Source organism: Nannospalax galili, unplaced genomic scaffold (genome assembly GCF_000622305.1).
Source record: "Nannospalax galili isolate Female #2095 unplaced genomic scaffold, S.galili_v1.0 scaffold660, whole genome shotgun sequence".
In the NCBI taxonomy this organism is placed as follows: Eukaryota; Metazoa; Chordata; class Mammalia; order Rodentia; family Spalacidae; genus Nannospalax; species Nannospalax galili.
Genome location: NW_008349073.1, coordinates 421,186 through 445,278, shown reverse-complemented (window position 1 = coordinate 445,278; position 24,093 = coordinate 421,186). Strand labels below are relative to the sequence as shown.

Here is a 24,093-nt window from a genome sequence, read left to right as displayed (position 1 = left end):
TTTTTTTTTTTTTTTTTTTTTTAGTTTTTTAATCATGGGGGAAACTCTTGTACCAGGTAAGTTTCATAACATTGGATATTTGAAAGTCCTAAATTCAAACAGTAGCTGAAAAAGTTTGTGATAGGTAATTCTGAGAAGAGTGAGGTGGGAACAGGCTCAGCATTAAGGATGAAGGATCACCACAAACCTCCTTTGAACCAGTGGCCTTGTCTTTCTTCTCACCTTTGACCCGTTTCTATTTGATGCTGTTGACCACATGTACCTTCTTAGATTTTTTCTCTTCCTTTGGGTTGCAGCACTGTATGATCCTAGATGTTTTCTGCCTCTTTGGTTGTTCATTCTGTTCCCTTCACTAGCTTCTTTCTTCTACCCATTAAAGGTGGGTATTATTTCAGTGTTCTGTCTTTTCTCCATGATCTCCTTTGATTGTCTCATCAGCTTTCTTAGGTTGATCTATCTCTCTGTTTGTTCATTGTTCATTCTTTCATTCTTTCAGTATCTTGATTGCTTCCTATATTTGTAGTCACTGTGTTAGGTTGATGATGCAGATCTTAGAGAACAAGGTAAACAGACAACTACAGAATAATTTGTGTGTAATTGTTTGTGATAAGTGTCCTTATGAAGTAGTACAACATGGGACACACAGAAGTTCGTCGTCTCTCAGCTTAGGGGAAGAGGATGAGAGACAAGTGGTCTTTGGGATGACTTTTTAGGAGTGCTTAAACCTAAGTGGTTGTCTGCAAGGGAAGGGTGGAACCTCAGACCATAGGTACCAGGTAGCTTGAATAAGGCGGTTTATGCATACCCAGACATGGTTCTTACAAAGTCTAGGAAATTTAGCATATGAAAAAGAGATAGCCCAGCAGCTGGACAGGGCCCAGACCAAGTGGGCACCACTCAAGAGGAGTTTTGGTTTTGTAGCTAGTAAAGAGATCATTGTTACAGTTATCATGGTAAGAAATGATACAGCCTGAAATGAAGATAGCTGTAGTCAGAATGGGGAGTGGGGAATTGACTTGAAATATGAATGTGTTGAATTAGATGAGGCTTGATCACCAATTGAAAAGGAAGGAAGAGAAAAAAAAAAGATTTGCAGATTTCTGTGTGAATTGTATTGCTCGTCAGGCATTATATACATAATCAGAGGGCAGGCGTTAGGGAATAGACAATGACCTCAGTTTAATCTACAAGTGAGTAATTGTTTATCCCTTGGCAATTTAAGAATTATTTCTAGTATAATCTCTTTGATTCTTTGACATTTAGTCTAAAAGTTATTTCCAGGAAAAATCCTTGGTAGGCTTGTCCCCTCTTTGTTCTGATGGCATTTTCTGCGTTCCACCTGTATCAACACTTACCACATGGCATTATGTTCATTTCTTGTCTGTGCCCCTCATTAGACTGTAAGCTCTGAAAGAGTGGGGACAGTAGGATAGTTCTTCTAATTTCTTTATCTCCAGTTGGTAGCACAGTATATTTAGTAGGTATATTGAGTTAAATCTAATTATTATAAAGCTGCTGTCAGGAAATAGTATGGGCTTAGTACCTCCTCAGCTACTCTCTGGTGATGGTAATGATGAATTAATGAATCATTGAGAACATGAAAATGCTGTTTCTGTGGTTCATTAGGTGTTTTCTTTCTGTGATTTTCTTTTTTTTTTTTTTCCCCAAATATTTATACTTTGGGAATAGCCACTTTAAAGCCTCTCATTTTGGAAATCCTTTACCTTGATGACGGCAGAGAATTTCATAGGGTCTGTTTTCTGTTACTGGATCCTACATCTTTTCAAAAAAGATTTCTACCAATTAAAAGTGTGATGTGGTAAAAACAATTCTGATATAACAAAAACAGTGGCTTTCCATCATAAAGTAAGAAACAGAAAGTATCCATTTATCTTCCTCTGCTCCAGTATCATTGAAAATGACAGAACAAATAAACAATAATGAATACCATAATTGTACTTAAAACAATGGGAAAAAGAAGCTTGGAGCCAGATTACCTGCATCCGAATCCAGGCTCTGTCATTTGCTAATTGCATGACCTTGGGCAAGTTGCTTATTTATTTATTTATTTGCCTCAGTTTCCTTATTTGTAAAGTTAGAATGGTGATAATCATACCTGTCTCATAGAAATAAATACTGAGGTGCTGGAGAGATGGCTCAGTGGTTAAGAGCACTGGCTGCTCTTGCAGAGGACCTGGGTTTGATTCTCAGCACCCACATGGTGGCTAACAACCATCTGTAACTCCAATTCCAGGGGATCTGACACCCTCTTGTGGCCTCTGCAGGTATTGTGCAACATGGGTGCACCTTACACACATGCAGGCAGTAGTACACTCATACATAAAATAAAAATAATAAAGAAGAGAAATAAATACTGAGGGAATGTTTGCAAAGATTCTTAAAGTTGTTTTTTGTTTTTTCAATTTAGAAACAAACTGTTAGCTGCCATCATTTTTGTTGTTATAATGCCAGGAATTTTGAGGAATTTCAGGCTAACTAGAAAGAGCTGGGCAGCTGGGGCTGGAGCCCAATGGTAGAGCACTTGCCTACCATGAGTTCAGTCATCAGTACCACAAAACCATGGTGGCATATTGCCTGTAATCCCAGCACTTGGGAGGTGGAGGCAGGTGATCAGGAGTTCAAGGTTAGTGTCAGTTATATTGTGAGTTCTAGAACAGACTGGGCTCCATGAAACTGTTTTTTAAAATATTGATATTACGGGCCTGGAGAGATGGCTCAGCGGTTAAGAACACTGGTTGTTCTTGCAGAAGACCCAGGTTTGAATCCCAGCACCCACATGGCAGCTAACAACTGTCCATAATTCCAGTTCCAGGGCATCTGCCAGCCTCATCTATCCTCCACAGGCATTGCACGACATGGGTGCACTTACCTATATGCAGGCAATACACACATACACATTAAAATACATATATATATATATATATATATATATATGTGTATTAACATTGATTGAAAAACAAAAATTAAATGAGTCCAAAATAGGTGTTCCTACTGCATGATAGAAGTCAGAAAATTTATTTAATATAATTTAGTTAATTCATTAATTTGAGACAAGGGTCTATGTAGCCCTGGCTGGCTTGGTACTCACTATGTAGACCAGGCTGCCCTGGAACTCACAGAGATCCTCCTACCTCTGTCTCTCTAGTTCTAGGACTAAAGGCATGTGCCACCATGCCTCACCTTTAACAAGTATTAGCCAGTGTAGTTCTTCATTTTGTTAATATGACTAGGCTTACCAGACACTTGAGAGAAACTGAATTGGAAGACATAAGATAAACAAATGAAACACCTGCCAATGATAGAAACAGATGAGGAAGCACTATGGAACTTTAGGAAGTTCTGATCATAAGAAATATCTTCATAGAGCCAGTAGTGAATTGTGTCCATAAATAGAAACCAGCTTCCATAGTTAAAAATAAAAGTTGGGTACAGTGGTATGTGCCTATGGTCCAGTTGCTCAGGAAGCTGAAGTAGGAGGATTGCTTGAGCCTAGGAGTTCTGGGCCAGTTCTGGGTGGCATACCTAGAACTTATCTAAAAAATATATTTAGTAAATAGTTCTATATTAATTGAATTGCTGAGACACAGACTCAGAAGTTAATAGGCTTCAGTTCAGTTACTTTCAGAAAACTAAAGCAGAAAAATGCTCAGACCAAAAAGTAAGACCATCAGATAGAAAGTACAGCAGGGGGGAGGGGGGAGTTCATACTTTCAAGATGGGTCTTAGTGATCCAGTATCCACTTCATAGGACTTAACAGAAGGAAAGAGCAGATTGTGGGAAGGAGAAAATAAAGAAAATTCCCCTATACTGCAGAAAGATGGAATTTTCAAGTATAAAGGCCTACCAAGGACCATGCTGGAAAAATACAAAAACAAAAAATGCCTTTCTGAATATTACTGAGATGTTTATGATTCTGAGGGAAACATGACTTGGTGTGACTTAAAATGAACAAATGAAACTGCTGCTAGTGGTAGAAACATGCCGAGGAAGCACTGTGGGACTTTAGGAGGTTCTCATCACAAGAGGTATCCTCACAGAGCCAGTCCTGAATTGTTTTTCTTAGAAAGACTCAAGGCTAGGAATCGGACTGACACTGAGTTTCTTACCTGCAACACAGATTGCTCCAAGGTAACTGCACTTACTGTTCTCAGGGGAAACCATTTTAAAGCTAAATTCTGTACTACACTAATGTTTAAGAGTGAGGCCAAATTAAATAAGAACTCTAAAAGTTTATGCTGTATACTCATTTTGGAAAAAATTAGTTGGAGAGGTACTTTCCTGTAAAGTGAGAAAATCCAAAACAGAGGCTCAAGATTTGGACATAAGTATTGTGCAAAGACTCTAGTAAAACTTAGCTATAAAACTAAGCATATTTGTTAAGAAATTTCTAAGAAAATTAATATATACATATATACCACATTCTTTAAAATCAAAATAAGTTGGGAGTAGTGCTAAAGGTCTTGACAAGTTTTTGTTTTAAAATGTACAAGTACAAGATCTAATTAATGGGGCAGGAGAGATGGCTCAGTGAATAAAGTGCTTGATGTACAAGCCTGAGGACCAGAGTTTGGATCCCCCAAACCAATGCCAGGGGGGCATAGCAGTCTGTCTATAATTCCAGTGCCTGGGAAGACAGAGACAGGGTCCCTGGAACAAACTGACTTGCTAGACTAGCCATATTAGTGGCCTCGGGGTTAAATTGAGAGACTGCCTCAGTGAATCAGGTGAATAGCGATGAAGACTCCTGTAGCCCCTGAGGACCAGAGTTTGGATCCCCCAAACCAATGCCAGGGGGGCATAGCAGTCTGTCTATAATTCCAGTGCCTGGGAAGACAGAGACAGGGTCCCTGGAACAAACTGACTTGCTAGACTAGCCATATTAGTGGCCTCGGGGTTAAATTGAGAGACTGCCTCAGTGAATCAGGTGAATAGCGATGAAGACTCCTGTAGCCAGTGTTGGACCTACACACACACACACACACACACACACACACACACACACACACAAAAAAAAAAAAAAAAAAACCCTATTAGAATAGAAATTTTAATAGTGTTGGACTACATGAGGTAAAAAGTGAGCAACTTTACTGCAAACATATATAATGAATTTTGTATAAATCAGTTCTTAAAAAAAGACAGCTCATTCTGGGCATGGTGGCGCATGGCTTTTTATCCCAGCACTCAGGAGGCAAAGGAAGGCAGTTCTCTGTGAAATGAGGCCAGTCTGGTCTGTATAGCAAGTTCCAGGCCAGCTGGGGCTACAGGGAGACCCTGACTCAGGGGAAAAAAAAATCTCACTAGAAGAATTTATAAGGTTAGAATAGGCATTTACAGAAAGGAAAACTCCAAATGACTAACATGAAAAGTGCTTAACTTCATCAAAAATGCTCTACTTCATAGAATTTAGACTAGATAAATAATGATGTACACTCACTCAAGGAAATACTCCTTGGTAGTGGAAATGAACAGATGACTTATACACCATCTCAACATGAAGGAAACCCCTAAACAATTGTGAAAAAAGGAGCCCCAAAGAATATGTACTATATCATTCTGTTACACTTCAACACTAATATTACTTGAGGATGCTTACCTAGGTATAATAAGGCAGTATAAGTATAGCAAGTTTTATGATTAACATAAAAATTAATTATCTCTTGAAATTCCCTTTAGAAGTGAAGGGGGAGAGTTGGAGGGTATTGTGATCAAGGACAAGCAGAAGGGCTTCTGGAAGTTGGCAGTATTATCTGATTTCTGGATTTGGAGGATGAGTACATGTTCACTCTTTTTAATGATTTGTTAAACTCTATATTTATGTAGTATTATTTCTTTACCTAAATGAGAACTGCATATTCCTTTTAAAATAAATAATCAAATGTCTGCATTTATATTTATGTACATTCCTATATTTGTGTTATATTTCATAATAAAAAGAGTTAATTTTTTTAAAAAATAGGGTCTATTTTTAATATCTCTTCACTTAAGTTACTCCCCGTTCCAGAAATAATCACCATTAATAGGCAGTTTCTTTCCAGATGTGATTTATTTTAAATACTGCTAGGGAAATAATTAAAATTTATATTTTTCAAAAGGTATATGGGGCAATAGGATGTAGATTATCCTAGAGAAAAAGCAAAGAAAGAAAAACTCACCATTATTTCAGTAAAGTCAGAAAAGTGGAAAAATAAAACAAGACAAACTGAATAAAATATAGGTAAGATGACAGGGACACATCTAAATAAAAGGGAATCAAGTTGATAATTTAGTTTGTGGAGTGTATTTAGTTTACTGCACTAGTAGGTTAAAAGAAAAAAGTGTGAATTTTTTCCTGATAAAAAATTAACAAAATATAAGCATTTTCTTAAACTGTATCAGTCTTTGGCTTTATATGTGTACCTTTCTGTATGTAACAGTTCAATGCAAATTTTATTTTAAAAAACACATCTTCGCGGGCGTGGTGGCCCATGCCTTTGTCAGCACTTGGGAGGCAGAGGCAGGCAGATCTCTGTGAGTTCAAGGCCAGCCTGGTCTACATAGCGAGTTCCAGGACAGCTGGGGCTACAGGGAGACCCTGTCTCAAAAAGAACAACAACAAAAACATCTTCATATGGTAAGGAAAATATTCTTAAGCATCTAGGGATAGATGAATATTTATTTATTTATTCATTCATTTATTCGTTTGTTTGTTCATTCATTCATTCATTCATTCATTCATTCATTCAAGACAGGGTCTCACTGTTTGGCTCTGGCAGGTCTGGAAGTGCTATTGTAGACCAGCCTGACCTCAAACTCACAGAGCTCTTCCTGCCTCTGCTTCCTAAGTACTGGGATTAAAGGTGTGTGTTACTACTCCCAAATTTAGTGGTGAAATCTGATCAGTATCCTCATTCAGTTAAATAAACAAAATGAGTATGTCTATTATCATCTCTACTCTTCAACCTTTTTCTATAAGTTTCAGTCAGTATTTCAGTAGAAAAAAAAATGGTTTGCTGGAGCACACTCTTGGGGGGCAGAGGCAGAAGGATCAAGTGTTCAAGGCTAGCAGGGACTACATAGGAAAACCCTGTCTTAGAAAAGGAAAGGAGGCTGGGGCTGGAGAGTTGGCTCAGTGGTTAAGAACACTGACTGTTCTTGCAGAAGACCCTGGTTTGAATCCCAGCACCCACATGGCAGCTAACACCTGTCTGTAACTCCAGTTCCAGGGGATCTGATAGCCTCTTCTGCCCTCTGTGGGCATTGCATGACACAGGTGCGCTTACCTACTTGCAGACAGTACACACATATACATAAAATAAAAATAATAAATAAAATATTTTTTTAAAAAAGAAAAGGAGGGAGAGAGAAGAGATAAATATGCTGGAAGAAAGGGGCTGCTGACATGATTCAGTAGTTAGAGGTGCTAGTGACCTGAGTTTGGTCCCGGGAGCCCCTATAAAGGGGAACAAGAGAGAACTGACTCCACAAAAGTCTACACACACACACACACACACACACACACACACACACACACACAGTAATTAAATAAATAAAATTATATTGACAAAAAAGAGCTGAAAAGTTGTCAATAGCATACGATCTTATTGCCTGCCTATAAAATTCCAGATAATTAATGATTACAACTAGGGTTCAAAAAAAGTTCTAATTGGCTTATAATTTTACTGAAATTTATAAAGTACTTAGAAGTACAAAAAGAAGAAAATAAGCTGGAGACATAGCTCAGTGGTAGAGCACTTACCTAGCATGTATAAGGCCTCAGGTTTGATTGAGTACTGCCAAAACAAACAACAAAAAAACCCCTATACTGATGGATTTTTTTTTTTTTCTGGTCTTTATGAGACAGGGTCTCCCTGTAGCCCCAGCTGTCCTGGAACTCACTGTGTAGACCAGGCTGACCTTGAACTCACAGAGATCCACCTGCCTCTGCCTCCAGAGTGCTGAGACTAAAGGCATGCGCCACCACGCCCGGCACTGGTGAAAGATCACATTCTTTTATGAGTTGTCCCAAATAAAATCCCCAAGAGAATTTTTTAAAATTTAGTATTTATTTTGATATAGTCTTATACTTACAGAAAAATTGAAAAAATTACAAAAAAATTTCTGTAGGCATCACCTAGACTTCCTGAATGGTAATCATTTATTTAATTTGCTTTGTCTGATCCCTCTCTTCTTTCTCTTTCACCCTCTCTATCCATTACACATATAGATATAAACATGTAGGGGCTGGAGTGATGGCTCAGTGGTTTAAGAGCACTGGCTGCCCTTACAGACGACCCAGGCTCGATTCCCAGCATCCACATGGCAGCTAACAACCACCCATAACTCCAGTTCCAGGGGATCCAATACCCTCTTCTGACCTCTGCTGGCATTGCACGCCAGAGTGCACTTAACAAACACGTAGGCAATACACTCATACCCATACAATAAAAATAATAAATAAAATACTTTTAAAAATAAACACATATGTCTGTGGTGGTTTTAACAATCTGAAAGTAAGTTAGTTATATATGTGATTCTCTTTGACTTCTATACCTAAAAACAAAGATGTCTTACTTCAAAACAAATGTTGAAATTCGGAAGTGAACACTATAAACACTATAAACAATGGGTAGCATTAGCACTTGTGTCTATATTTCAGACTTTATTTCAGATTTTGTTGGATAGCCTCATGTCTTTTATAGCAAAAGAATGTCCTGGACTGTTCACTGTATTTCATTGTCATGTACCTTTAGCCTTCTTCAGTCTTGAATAATTTCCTGTCCTTTCTGACATTGTGTGTTTTGGTCTGTGTGTGTGTGTGTGTGTGTGTGTGTGTGTGTGTGTGTGTGCTGGTGGGGGGGGTTGCCTTTTTTTTTTCTAAAGACAGGGTCTTACCTATGCATCCCTGGCTGGCCTGGAACTCCCTATATAGACAAGGCCAGTCTTGAACTCACAGAGATCCATGGCCTCTGCCTCCCAAGTGCTGTGATTAAAGGCCTGCACCACCATCCCTGGCCTGGAGGTTGCTTTTGAGAATCTCATGTAGCCTAGGCAGGCCTCTAACTGCTATATAGTGCAGTTAGGAGGATGATCTTGAACTCCTAATCCTCCTTCCTTGCTTGGCTTTCTGAGTGCTAAGATCACAAGCATGTACCATGATGCCCTGCCTGTTTGTATGTATGTATGTGCGCCCACCCATACACATGCCACATGTGCGTGTGTGTAGGTCAGAGGACATCTTGTGGGAGTCTGTTCTCTCCTTCCACCATGTAGGTCCTGGAGATTGAACTCAGATCTTCAAGCTAGATGGCAATTGCCTTTAACTGCTGTGCCAGCTGTTTCTGTTTCTTGAGACAGGATATCACTGTGTAGCCCAGGCTGGCCTCAAATTCAAAATCCTTCTGTCTCATCACAAGTGCTTGGATTACGGGCATATTCCACCAGTGGCTGACTCTCAAGACATTAATATTTTTTAGCAGGATATATTTTAGTACAAAACAATTCTATTTTAGACTGCCCCTTAGTCTCGGCTTGTTCCATATTTTCTCATGATTACATTTAACTTGTGCACTTTAGGTAGTGCTACCACTAAAGTAATAGATACTATGTTCATCCTATTGCACATGATATGAAGTATTTTGCCCCATTACTGGCAGTGTCAGCTTTGGTCACCTGGATAAGGTATTGTCTGCCCAAGGAACATTTTATAGATTTACCAAAACTAATTATAAAACTCATTGCAAGAGTAAGTGGAGGGAAAATGTACTTTAAGTTTTTGAAAGATACTTCACAGTTTCAAAGTGTGGTACTGCTGTATAGGAATAGGTAAGTGGATAGTGGAACTGAATAGACAAGAATAGACCAGACGTTCATGCGTATGTGCATGATTTCAGTTATGCTGGGTCACTAGGATACGCTTCTAGTACGCTTTTCTCAGCATTTGAAACTAATTCATGGTAACAGTGTGGTCTGTCAAAGCAAGTTTCTTTCATTGCTGCTGTCATAGACACTGTTGACAATGCTCTAAGAAACAGCAATTTTTATCTCATACAGATATGGTATCCTGATAGGATACACATAGTTAACAGGTAATAACCATGGGCTAGTATGAATCGTTACTTCGGTCTGAGCAACCAGGACTGGGAGCAATAAAATTTGAGGGTAAGTCAGGCTTGGTTATTGCGTCCCTGTAATACCAGTACTCAGGAGGCTGAGGCAAGGGAGTTGCTATGAATTTGAGGCCAGCCTGAGCTAATAGCAACTATCAGGCCCACATAGTAAGACCCTGTGTCAAAAGCCAAAACAAATAGACTAGCAAGATTGCTCAGCAGGTAAGGGTACTGTTGCTAAACTCTTCGATCCCTGGATCCATACCTGCTTTGTGACACATACACACCCTCCCCCAATAAATAAATAAATGTGAAAAACAAACAAAAAGTTGAAGTGAGCCAGTTATACCAGAGTTCTTGGCTTCCTGTCCAGGCTTCCAGGACTTAATACTTTTAGTCAAACAAGTTTTTTTAAATGGGCTTACTGCAGACATTCAACAAATGGTACATTTGGAGGAGGCTAAATCTTGTAACAGACTATTTTTGTGTGTGGTACTGGGGATAGGGCTTTGTGCGTGTTGGCTGAGTGTTCTATTACTGAGCTATACCCTCAGATTCATAATATTAGTAGCTTTATGAGCTGCATTTTTTTTCTTTCTTTTTTTTTGGTCTTTTTTGAGACAGGGTCTCCCTGTAGCCCCAGCTGTCCTGGAACTCGCTATGTAGACCAGGCTGGCCTTGAGCTCACAGAGATCTGCCTACCTCTGCCTCCCAAGTGCTGGGATTAAAGGCGTGTGCCACCATGCCTGGCTCTCTCTTTTTTTTTAAATTGAGACAGGGTCTCCCCATAACCCCAGCTGGCCTTGAACTCAGAGAAATCTGCCTGCCTCTGCCTCCCTGAGTGCTGGGATTAAAGGTGTGCACCACCATGCCCAGCTGAGTTGCTTTATTTGTAAGCCACTGTATTTAAGATTGTCATATTGTGCAGCTGGAGAAATGGCTCAGATGTTAAGACCACTTGCTGCTCTTGCAAAGGACCTACGTTCAGCTCCCAGCTCTCACATGGCTGCTCACAATTGCCTATAACTCCAGTTCCACGGAATCCAGTGTCCTCTTCTAGCCTCTGGGCATCAAGCACACATGTGGTGTACTAACATACAAGCATGCAAAGCATACACATAAAATAAAAGTAAGTTTTCAAAAAAATATTGCAATGTTGTGTCAAACAAATAAGAGCAGTAGATTTTTGTGTCCGAGGTGATTAGACTGAATTTTGGGATTTTCCTAATTCTATTCTATTCTCACCATGTACTTCCCCCAAAAAACAAATAAATGTAATAAAAATTAAAAAATTTAAAATGCCATAAACAGAACTGGTGAGGTGACTGAGCAGGTAAAACTGCTTTCCATAAACAAATTCAAGAAGCAAACTGGGGGACTGGAGAGATGGCTCAGCAACCGGTTAAGAGCACTGGCTGCTTTTGCAGAATTTGGTTCCTGTACCTACATGGTGGCTAAAGTTGTACAAAACTCCAGTTCTTGGGGATCTAACGCCCTCTTAATAAAATAAATAAAAAATTTTAAGAAGAAACAAACTGAAAGAAAAAAGAATTCTTCAAATCTTAGAGAAGACAACCTATTAGAAAAAGTGAACAAAAGATATCATCAAGCACTTCCTAAAAGAAGAACTACAAATGGGTCAGTCAAAAGGTGAACTAGGAGGCTAGAACTAGGAGGCTAGAAAAATGGCTCAGCAGCAGCTGGACTGCTCTTTCAGAGGACTTGGGTTTTGGTTCCCAGCACCACATGTGGCATCTCACAACTGTCTGTAACTCCAGCTCTAGGGGATTCCAATGCCTCTGGCCTCCACAGGCACTTTTACTCACATGTACATAATCACACACAGACACATGCAAAAACCCGATCAAAAGTTAAAAATTTAAACCTTTTAAAAATGTGAATGAATAAAATTAGAGAAATGCAAACTAACTTGGCACCAGTTTGTATTCATTAAATTGGCACACTTCAGTTGAGCATAGTGCCAAGTGTCATTCACATGCCTGTGATCCAGCACTCAGGAGGCTAAGGCAGGAGGATCATGAGCTGAGGCCAACCTGGGCTACATAGATGTTCTAGGCTGATATGGGCTCCAGAGCAAAAACTGTGTCAGTCAATAATAGACAGGCAGGCAGGCAGACATGGCCAGAAAGATCTGCAGAACAAAAAAAAAGTGTCAACCAATAGATAGACAGACAGACAGACAGACAGACAGACAGACAGATAGGACTAGATAGGGGATATAGCTCAGTTGGTAGAGTACTTGCCTAGCATGTGTAATGCCCTGGGTTTCATCGCCAGCACTGCATTGGGTGTAGTGAAACATGTCTGTAATCTCAGCACTCTGGAGGTAGAGACAGGAGGATGAGGAGCTCAAGGTCATCCTTGGCTATATAGAAAACTTTAGGTAATCCTGGGCTGCATGAAACCCTATCTCAAGGAAAGAAAGAAAAAGGCACTTTTTTTTTTTTAACTTTTTGTAAAAAAAAAAAATTATTGTTTTTATTTTATGGGCATTTGTGTATTGCCTGCGTGTAGGTAAGTGCACCCATGTTGTGCAATGCCCTTGGAGGTCAGAGGAGGCTGTCGGATCCCCCTGGGACTGGAGTTATGGACAGTTGTTAGCTGCCATGTGGGTGCTGGGATTTGAACCTGGGTCTTCTGCAAGAACAACCAGTGTTCTTAACCGCTGAGCCATTTCTCCAGCCCCAAAAAAGGCACTTTCATGCACATATCTGGGAGTATAAATTAGTCTAGTCTAGTATTTGGGGAAGTGATATGGCTCCACAACATCATCTGTGAACACTTAAGATGTGTATTCCTTTGACCCAGAAGTTCTATTTTTAGACATATCCATACATTTGCATATGAATATGTAGAGGAATCTTTATTGGCTTATAACAATGAGAATTTTGGGAACAATGTAATCTCAGCTAGTTGTATTCTGCTAAAAATTAGGACCAAGTGCTAGATCTGGAAGAGAAGAAGGCCCAGACAACACAGTCCTGTAGCTGTTTGTCGCTTCTACCTCTGCATATAGGTCCTGTTTTCATTTTTTACTTCTACATTTTCCTTTTTTATTACTTTTGTTTTAAACGTGTGTGTGTGTGTGTGTGTGTGTGTGTGTGTGTGTGTGTGTATAGATCAGAGGACAGTTTTCAGGATTTGATTCTCTTCCACCAAGTGTGTTCTAGGAATGGAATTTCGGTCTTCAGGCTTGGCAACAAGTGCCTTAACTGGCTGAGCCATCTTGCCAGCCCTTCTACATTTTGTAATGGGAGTTCTGGAGCAAAGTAACCCAATTCTGTGGATGAGTTTATTAGGAATAAGTTTTAGTCAAGAGACTTTGTGGAGGATTCAGAGCTACTTTAGACTAAAACCCCTATTTCATTTTGTCAAGGTTGAGGAACCTATGCTGTGTGCCACGTAATGAAAATTAATGCTTGGTTTCTGTGGCATTTTCCCCAACAAATTCCCATGACTTATCAAAAATGAAATGGATTTCTAATGTGTGAGTCCCTCTTGGGCTGTGACTAGGAGAAAGAAATCTTTAGTTCCTGACTACAGAGAGAAGGGAGTGAGTTTTATCTGTACTCACAGCTATAAAGGTTCCTTGACAGGATGTTTAATATTTATCAAGCACTTACCAGATCCTCTTGACCCAATCATTTAATTTGTGTAGATCATGGAATCAGCAGAAGTTGAATTAGACTAGCACTATATGATACTTGAAACAGTCACAAAGTTGAAAAATTTGTAGTAACCACATTATAAAAACAAGAAACAAATGATGTTAATATTTTTATTTAACTCATATCATTCTAATACATAATCAACATAAAGCTAGTAAGCCTTTGAAATCCAGTGGGTGTTTTATACTTAACACACATCTCAATTTGGACCAGCCACATTTAAAGTGTGACCAAAGACTACTGAACTGGACAGGGCAGGGCCCCAGAGGACAGAGAGTGATTGTCCTCTGCTTTATCCCCAGCACCTGGCACAGTAACAGACAGCTGTTGTCCAGTAATATTTAGACTTAGAGTGAATGAGTGAACACATTTTATATAAAGTGACTTGTTCATTGCCTTCTCAATATTTAATATTTAAGTGAATTATGTTTGTCACAAAAATAGTTGGCAGTAAGCTTGGAACACTTTCCCTGCTCTGTGTCCATTTAGAAGTGCTAGAATATTACTGTGTTTTCACTTTTACTCGAAAGTAGCTTTAAAAATTATCTGATGTAATAAAAACATTCTAGAGATTTTTTTTTTTTTGGTCAATTTGACAGGGTCTCCCTGTAGCCCCAGCTGTCTTGAACTCACTATGTAGACCAGGCTGGCCCTGAACTCACAGAGATCCGCCTGCCTCTGCCTCCCGAGTACTGGGATTAAAGGCGTGTGTCACCACACCTGGCCATTCTAGAGATTTTAGAGTTCCTGTGTTCAACATAGCAACTCTGATTTCTTTTTAACTTATGTAAATTCTTAGATACATTTGTGCCTTGAAAAGGTCATTGCACAGCCCAACACCTACCTGTCCCCCAGGTCATTCTCTCCCTCTTTCTATTCCTTCTTTTTCCCTAGGTGCTGGGAATTGAAGCCAGGGCCTCACACTGAACATATACTCTGCTGTTTTGCTATACCCCCAGCTAACATATTAATATCAAAGTCCATTGAGTTGGACATTGTTTTGATTGTCTCTGCCACTATTTACTTTGATCTGAAGTTACACTCAGCAAAACTTTTAGACCTATTGCTTTTCCAGCTGTTTTAGGTGATATGGGTGATACAGGGTAATGGTTATACATACTCTTTGCCTTTGAGGAACTTAGACTCTTTTTGCAGAAGGAAAACAAACTGATAAAAATGAGTAAAGAAATAAATACAAACTATTTTATTCAACTTTGTTTAGTGTTTTCTGTGTACCCTGCCTTGGTTATAGAAAGGTAAATACGGATAACATTTCTTTTCCTTCAGATAGCTCACAGTGTCCTGGATACATACATAAGCCTGTAAACACTTAAACATAACAAATGTAGTAAATATGTGAGGTAAAGTAATGCTATCCCCACATACGAATGAAGAGACAGAGTCAGTGAAAGTCAGTGGCTTGTGCAAGGTAGCAATTGCTAAGAGCCTAGATTTGAGCCTACATATCACAGGAGCCCTTGCTCACTCTTCTACACCACACACTGTGTTTCCAGAATGCTAGAAAGAAACTCAGTTCTTCATTTAAGGTAAACCACAGTGCATCTGCCAAATGATTCTAGTTTACCTGGCATCATGCTCAAAATTATGTAGTTACAGTACACTCATCTTGTTAACCTAACATATGAGTAGGATACTAATGAACCAGAAGGACTTTGAAAGGGCTGCATAAGGTAGACTTGGAGGCATTTCTACCACTAGAGACTTCAAGGGCAGGTAGGCTAGGCCAAGGTCAAAGGAAGGACTCTGACCTTTCTAAGCAGTGAGGATGACTTAACCCTTATGAGAGAAAGAGAAGGTAGTTTAGCATCAAAAGGCTCTGAAATGCTTGACCCAGGCCCTTGATCCCTAAGGAACTGTCAGTGACTCAAAATCAGGATTGACATGGACCAAAGTGACTTGGTTTATTTTGTAGTTGCTCTAGCTTGTGAATAATTTTCCAGTTCTTGTTCAAAAGTGCACCCTAAAAAATGGACATTTTATTTTATTTTATATTTATTTGTTTTTCAAGACAGGGTCTCCCTGTAGCCTTAGCTGGCCTGAAACTCACTGTGGAGACCAGGCTAGCCTTGATCTAACAGAAACCTGCCTGCCTCTTCCTCCCCGGTGTTGGGATTAAAGGTGTGTGCTACATGCCTGGCAGGAAATTTTATTTTTTAAAGATGTAAGGCCTTATTAACTTGATAATAAATATTTATTGATAGGACATGTTTGTCCTAAATACTAATGAATATTATACTAGTATCTATTACTAACATAGGAAAGTGGACACATCTTTAGCTAATAGGCAGCTATATCCCCCTTATCCCATATTGTATTTTAATTTCAAGTGAGCACACACACACACTATTCATTTATTTATTGTGTTGGGGATTGAGCCTAGTACCTTGCATATGATAGGCAAGCACTCTACTCACTTGAGTTGTATCCCCAGCCTTTTTTTTTTTTTTTTTTTTTTTTTTAATTTTGATGCAGCTCTCATTAAGTTACCTAGGCTGGCCTTGAACATGTGCTCTTAGCCCAGGCAGGCATTGAAATTGTGGTTCTCCTGCCTCAGCCTCTTGAGTAGTTTAAATTATAGGCCTATGCCATGAGGCCTAGCTAGTTGGTGTAATTTGAACTTCAGAAAGATTCTAGGGATATATAGCTCAGTGATAGAACTCTTGCCAACATGCACAAGGTTGGGTTTGATTCTTAGCACCAAAAGGAAAAAAAAAAAAAAAACCCAAACTCTTTATTATAAATTGTGGACCAGCCTCCTTTCCATCTTCCAAGTTTTGCTTTTGTTTTCTGTGCTTCTGGGGTCCTATCCAGAAAAGTTGCTGTACCAGTATCTGGAGTGTTTCAAAGGTCAGGTCTTACATTTAGATTTTTTTTTTTAATATCATTTTGAGTTTATTTTTAATTTTGTTCAGAAGTAGCTTTTCTTAGTAATATTTTAAACAATATGGTCTTCAAACTTTGAAAATAATTGGAAAGTCTTACTTTTACTGTGACCCCATGAGAGCCAGTTTCCTAAGTGTCTGCTTACATATTATGGATTATGGAAGAATCATGGGTTTTGTGTGTGTGTATTTTTATTTATACATGCTCATTCACATTTGTGGTTATATTTATGTAGCTCTCTAATAGTTACAGTTTAGTTTGCCTGTGTTTTTCTCCCCTAAAAAAAGAAAATTTGTCCTAGTACTAAACTTTTCTTTCTCTTTTTCTTAAAAATTCCATGTTGTCAGCCATTTTCTTGAGTTTATCATGCTGTGTTACCTCCTGGGAAAAATCTTTTTCAGTCTTTGAAATTTAAAAATTATTATATGAAATAAATATGGAGACTAGCTCCCTAAAAATCTTAAGTAGTCTGTGTGCATGTATAAAATAACCTAAGTAAATTTTTTAAAATGCCATTAGGAATTCTTCCCAGTTCCCTTTTAAAGTTCAAATGATTGTTTCCTATTTTGTTTGTATTTTTTGTCTGTGGGCCACTTGTGGGAAACTGTCCTCTTCTTTCTTAGGCCACAGACCTCCCCCAGCCCGCAGTGGACATCGTTGTGTGGCAGATAATACCAATCTGTATGTGTTTGGAGGTTATAACCCAGACTATGATGAATCAGGAGGGCCAGATAATGAAGATTATCCTCTATTCAGGGAGCTTTGGAGGTATCATTTTGCAACAGGCGTATGGCACCAGATGGGCACAGATGGCTACATGCCCCGGGAATTGGCATCTATGTCACGTAAGTCCCAGCAATTCTGAACTTTTGACTTCGTGAACTATCTGAAATGGCAGGTTCAATGTCACTTGCTCCTTGTTAATAATTTATAATAGTGTAATATGATTACACTATTAATCTTGTTATTGGATAGGCATTTTACTGTGGTGATTCTGAATCTGTTAGTTCCTGAGTTTTAATCGAATTGTACATCATTTGATTGCCAGATGAGGTTTAACTTTACCTGTAAAATGGGATTAATAATATCTCAGAAGGTTCAATATGAAGTTATATGTATATACACATACATACACACACACATATCCGTGCTAGGAAAAGTGTAGTCAGAGATGAACAAATGAAGTTATAACTATGATAACAGCTATTAAGTGACATGCTTCATCTGTAATGCTTATAGCATTCTTGTGATAGAGGTATTATATTGCCATTATACAGATGAACCCTGGGTCTGGAGAGACAGCTCAGTGGTTAAGAGCTTTGGCTGCTCTTACAGAGAACCTGGGTTCGATTACCAGCATCCACATGGTGGCTAAGAACCATCCATAACTCCAGTTCCAGGGGGTCTCATGCCCTCTTCTGACCTCCGTGGGCATTGCACATGACACAGGTATACTCACATACATGCATGCAATACACTCATACATATGAAATAAAAAATCTTTTTTTTAAAAAAAAGAAGAACCTGAAGTTTTAGAGAGGCCCTGAGAGTAATGGCTAAGAGTACAGGTTCTGGAGCTAGATTGCCGGGATTGAATCTTAGTGTGACAACACTCTTTAAGAAACCTTCAGCAAAAGACCTGGGGGGGTGGCATACGCCTTTAATCCCAGCAGAGGCAGGTGGATCTCTGTGAGCTCCAGGCCAGCAGCATCTACATAGTGAGTTCCAGGCCAGCTGGGGCTACAGGGAGACTGTCTGAAAAACAAAAATCAAAACCCCAAACAAAACACAACTAAACAAAAAGAAACCCTCAAGTTGTCTAAACTGTTCTCAACAGGCATGGTGGTGTTTACTTCCAAATCTCAGCACTTCGGAGGCTGAGACAGAAGGATTGCCATGAGTTTAAGGCCAGTCTGACCACATAGTGAATTTGAGGCCAGTCTAAGACGAAACCCAGAAAATCACAACCATTTTCTACCTGTTTTATCGTGTCTAAAAATGGCGATGGTTAGTGTTCAGCTTAGTAATAGAGTGCTTGGCTAGCATGCACAAAGCCTTGGATTTGATCTTAGCACAGGGAGAGAGAAAGAGAGGGAAAGGAATAGAGGCAAGAGAGGGGAGAGAGAATAATGAGGAAGAGAAGAATTTGAGTTCCTACCTCATAGGGTTGTGTAGATTAAGTTAGGGAAGTTAACTAGTTTTCCTGAAGTCACACTAGAATGAAACCAACTCTGTCCAGTACTAGAGCTCAGACTGCTAACTACTATATTGTGCCACTTACAGAAGTGGGGGGCTACTGAAATGAGAGGGAGAGGGACTTCCAGAAGGAGGGAGGAAAGGGAGAGAGGAAAGGGGTGTTGTATATATTGTGACAGGCACAGAAAAGATAAAGATAGAATACCAAAATTGCCTGCAGGATATTGGTGTTTCTTTTTATCTGGTAGAGGATTAAAATGACAGAAACCATAGTTTAAAATACAGAGATCATTCCTCTAACAAATACAGAATGATCCTTTAATCCCCTCATCCTGAGCCTTACTTGGTCTTTGGCAAGGCAAAGATGATATGTCATTGTCTTCTGCTTTGCTGTGTTCTTGAGCTTTCTTGAGCAGTAATGGTATATTGTAGTTCATAGACTTGACATTGCTGTGCATACTATTTTATTTAATGACTCCTACAAATGCATTTTGACTGTATCACATACTTAACAGTGAACTATCTGATATGGTTCATACTGTGTGAATTAAACTATTTTCTATAGAATTCTGTAATTAGATGTGAATGATCTCTCTTAATATCATTAAAGAAGACAGTTTTGAGCTTTTCAGATGGTCTGGCTTAATGTGGGAGCATCCTGCAGATAGCCGTTACATAAGTGGACTTTGTGCTGCTTCTTCCTCAGTTGTGCTGCATGGAAACAACCTGTTAGTGTTTGGAGGTACAGGCATCCCATTTGGTGAGAGCAACGGCAACGATGTTCATGTCTGCAATGTGAAGTATAAGAGATGGGCCTTACTCAGCTGTCGGGGGAAGAAACCCAGTCGTATATATGGACAGGTACCAATTTGTGGCCAGTTAATGATGACTGTATTTTGTTCATATTGTTCTAGTCTGAAGGCAGTGTCAGAACTTACTGCTACCATTGTTTTAATGGTGATTGAATTTGGTGTGGTTAGTATTTTTCATTTTCTATTCTGGTAGGAAAACTATAATTTACAAATCTTATTTTCCCTCCTGTTTTCACCACTCTTTGGGCTTCTAGAATTGTATGTGTGTGTGTCCCTATGTGCAGATCAGAGGACACTCTGTTATCAGTTTGTTCTTCAGGAGCTGTCCACTTTTTTTTTTTTTTTTTTTTGAGACAGGGTCTTCCACTGGGACTTACTGATTACACTAGATGGCCTGGCCTTCAAGCTCTAAGGATCTGCCTTTTCGGGCCCCCACCCCCACACTCCAGCACTGAATTTATAAGTACACATCACCAGTCCAGGTTTTTTACATGGGTGTTGGGATAGAACTCAGGTCCTCATGCTTGCATAGCAAGTACTTTACTAATTGTGCCATCTCCCTAGCCCCACTCTATGCTTCTAATCCAATTTAGGGTCTGGAGCTAGATCTACTTGGAAGTTTCCTTAACTACTCCAACCTCTAGTGAAAGACTGAACTCTAGTATGGTCTGAGTTTGGTCTGGTGACAGGATTCTATAAAAAGCTTTCTCTCCTAAGAAGCACAAGTGTAGCTACTCATTAAGAGTCCTAGAGTTGGGCGTGGTGGCACACGCCTTTAATCCTAGTACTTAGGAGGCGGAGGCAGGTGGATCTTTGTGAGTTCAAGGCCAGCCTGGTCTACATAGTGAGTTCTAGGCCAGCTGGGGCTACAGGGAGACCCTGTCTCAAAAAGACAAAAAAAAAAAAGAGAGAGATTATATGTAGATTAGTGTAGGCTACAGTGCTTCAGCCTTTGGTTTGTAAGGTTATATCTAGAAGGATAGAGAGCCACCTGCTATACAACAGAGGCGTGAAAGGAGAGGCTAAACTTGGCATAGCTACACTTTGGTTTCTGTCTGAACTAGCTGGCACACATGACTGATTAAACACTTCTGAGCTTTAACTTTGAAGGGGGTACATCCTAGACAACTCTCCATCCTACCAAAGGGGCCACTTTAGCTCTAAGAAGTGACCATGACAGTAGTTGAATTTACCTTGAAGAGGAGTCCAATGGAAAATGTCAAGTGCCTGAGACTGTCAGCTCTGGATTTCATACTTAATAGGACTCTGGTGGCTTAGTTTCACATCTGCCGCTGCTTCTTTGAGAGTGCTTTTCTTTAGACTGCTGAGAAAGAGAAGCAGCTTTCAGTGGAAATGCCTGTGCCCGTGATCCACACATTCTCCAATGGAAATGCTCCTGCCTGTGATCCATACATTTTTGGCTATGACCTCTAAGAGTCATCTGATACCTTTCTAAGGGCAATCTCAAGGTCTTAAAAAATAGCCTCCAGGTTTTCTAACAGTATTTAGTCCTTTAAGGACCTGATATATTTGTTTACATACGTATTTATTCATTTAGAAGCAAGGTCTCACCATGCTACCAAGGCTAACCTCAACCTCTTGGGATCAAGTGATCCTCCTGAGGCTTCAGCCTCATGAGTAGTTGGGATTGTAGGCATATATCAGCTTTAGGGTCTCATGTTTAACTTTTTGAATTTGTGTGTGTGTGTGTGTGTGTGTGTGTGTGTGTGTCTGTCTGTCTGTCTGTCTGTCTGTCTATGGTGTAGGTGAGTGTGAGCATACATCCCATTGTTCATCAGTATAGAGGTCAGAGGGACAACTTTTTTGTCCTCTACTTTGGGTTCTGGGGATTGATTTCAGGTTGTCAGGTTGTTAGGCTTGTGTAGCTAGCACTTTTATCTACTGAGTCATCTCTCTGGCCCTTTTTAACTTTTTAAGTAAATTTTTGAATTTTTTGTAATTTTTTAGTTTGGGTTTTTTTTTTTTTTTTTGAGACAATGTCTGTAGATTGGTCTGAAACTGACTATAGAGCTACAAACCTGGTCTCAGATTTGTGTTCCTCTTGCCTCAGCCTGCTGAGTGCTAGAATTATAAGCAAGCATCACCACATCTAGCTCAAGGTCTTTTTAAATTTTTTTGTTTTGTTTTGTTTTGTTTTTTGGTCTTTTTGAGACAGGATCTCCCTGTAGCCCCAGCTGTCCTGGAACTCACTGTGTAGACCAGGCTGGCCTTGAACTCACAGATCCGCCTGCCTCTGCCTCCCGAGTACTGGAATTAAAGGCGTGTGCCACCATGCCTGGTGGTCTTTTTTAATTTTAATTAAATTAATTTATTCATTTATTTTGGGTTAGGATCTCCCTGTAGCCCCAGCTGGCCTGGAACTCTCTATTACACTGGACTGGCCTGGATCTCAGAGATCTGCCTTATTTTATTTTTAAAGATGTATTTGTACTAGGCTGGGCATGGTGGCTCACCCCTTTAATCCCAGCGGGGAGGCAGAGGCAAGCACAGAGTTCAAGGCCAACCTGGTCTACGTAGTAAGTCCAGGCCAGCTGGGGCTACAGAGAGACCTTGTCTCAAAAAGACCAAAATAATTAAAAAAATTTTTTTTAAAGGATTTATTTGTATTTACATGTTTGTATGTGTGTCTATGTAAGTGTATGCCATGTGTGTGCACATGAGAGAATTCCTGGGTGAATTACAGGTGGTTTTGGGCTGCCTGATGTGGATGCTGACAATGAATTCGGGTCCTCTGAAGAGCAAGGAGCATTCTAAACTGCTGAGTGATCTCTGTAGGGTCTGACAAAGGGTTAAAAAGAAGAGAATGTGGAGGCATCTACTGTTTACATTCTGTAAGCAAGTGTTAACAGCTGTTCTTACCTTTTAAAGGCTATGGCTATCATCAATGGTTCCCTTTATGTCTTTGGCGGGACAACTGGCTACATCTACAGCACAGACCTGCACAAGTTAGATCTCAATACCAGAGAGTGGACACAACTGAAACCAAACAACCTGTCCTGTGATCTGCCAGAGGAGAGGTGAGGTGCTAGTACTAAAGCATTTTAGTCTTTCTTGCTGATTCTGAACCTCTTTCAGAGCATTGATAATCTAAGAAAAGCAAAGTGCCCTTGATAAAGTAGCTGACTGGCACTTGAATCCTAGATCAGGAATAAAGAAAGGATTTACTGGTGAGAAAATAGTATTTTCCTTTGAATTAAAAAAAAAATATTTTATTATTTTTTATTTTATGTGTATGAGTGTATTGCCTGCATGTATGTGAGTGCACCCGTGTCATGCAATGCTGCAGAGGTCAGAAGAGGGCTTTGGATTCCCCTGGAACTGGAGTTTACAACGGTTCCTAGCCACCATGTGGGTGCTGGGAATTGAACCCTGGTCCTCTGCAAGAGCAGTCAGTGCTCTTAACTGCTGAGCCATCTCTTCAGCCCCTCCTTTGAATTTTTTATGATTTTTTTGGTTTTTTTTTGATTTTATGTGTTTAATTTTATGAATGTTATGTCTGCTTGTATGTAAGTGCAGGCATGTCATGCAGTGCCCATGGAGGAGAAAAGAGGGCGTTGGATCCCCTGAAACTGGAGTTAGGATGGTTGTTAGCCATCATGTGGTTGCTAGGTTTTGAACCTGGGTGTTCTTCAAGAACAGCCAGTGCTCTTAACCTCTGAGCCATCTTTCCAGCCCCTGTACTATATATGTCTTTATAGTGGGACTGGTTATAGCTGAACTACTGGGTGGGCATTTGGGAGATGGCTTGCTACTGGAACGATTCGTATATAATTTATATTATGAGCACTATGCTTTCAGGAAAAAGAGATGGATCAAGCTTCCAAAGCATTTCACATAGTTGCCTTCTTTGAGTCATTTTATGTACATATAAATTATTTCTACTTGGAGGCTGAGGCAAGAGGGTTGTGAATTCCAGGCTAACATGAGTAATACTTTGTCTCATAAAAAGAAGTGTCCACTTCCAGCTAGATTGGCTGTATAAAAGTTGTGGTAGGCATTTTATTCACAGTTCCATGTAGCATAATTTTTGCCAAATAATTTATCTTAATTTGAGCACTCTTATTGTAGGGTGTCTAATTAAATATGGGTAGATTATTAAGACTAGAAATTTCTCTTCTTGTAGAGTTATCACAGAAAGATTATAAAAAATATAGAAAATAAAAATCAGCAAAATGAAAGGAAAAAATCTGAACTCAGGAGAGAACTAGGATTAACATTTTAGATTATATATTGTTATAGTCATTTTCTGTGCATTTTTAAAATGATGTTGTAGTTTATCTACTAATAGCTAGTAGTAGCTGATTTTTATTTTCAGTTACTGATATGAAAAAGAACTCAAAGCAATAGCCATCCTTTCTATCTGC

General features: G+C 39.5%; 1 protein-coding gene across 2 annotated transcripts in view; it reads left to right on the top strand.

The window, feature by feature from the left end:
- The window catches only part of Klhdc10 (kelch domain containing 10), a 69,400-nt gene that overhangs the window by 34,967 nt on the left and 10,340 nt on the right, over positions 1-24,093 (top strand). For both annotated transcript variants that reach the window (XM_008846346.3, XM_008846347.3), the window contains 3 exons: positions 17,324-17,545; positions 19,603-19,757; positions 22,598-22,746. In XM_008846346.3, coding sequence (XP_008844568.1) covers positions 17,324-17,545; positions 19,603-19,757; positions 22,598-22,746 — 526 coding nt within the window. The remainder of the gene's footprint in view (positions 1-17,323; positions 17,546-19,602; positions 19,758-22,597; positions 22,747-24,093) is intronic.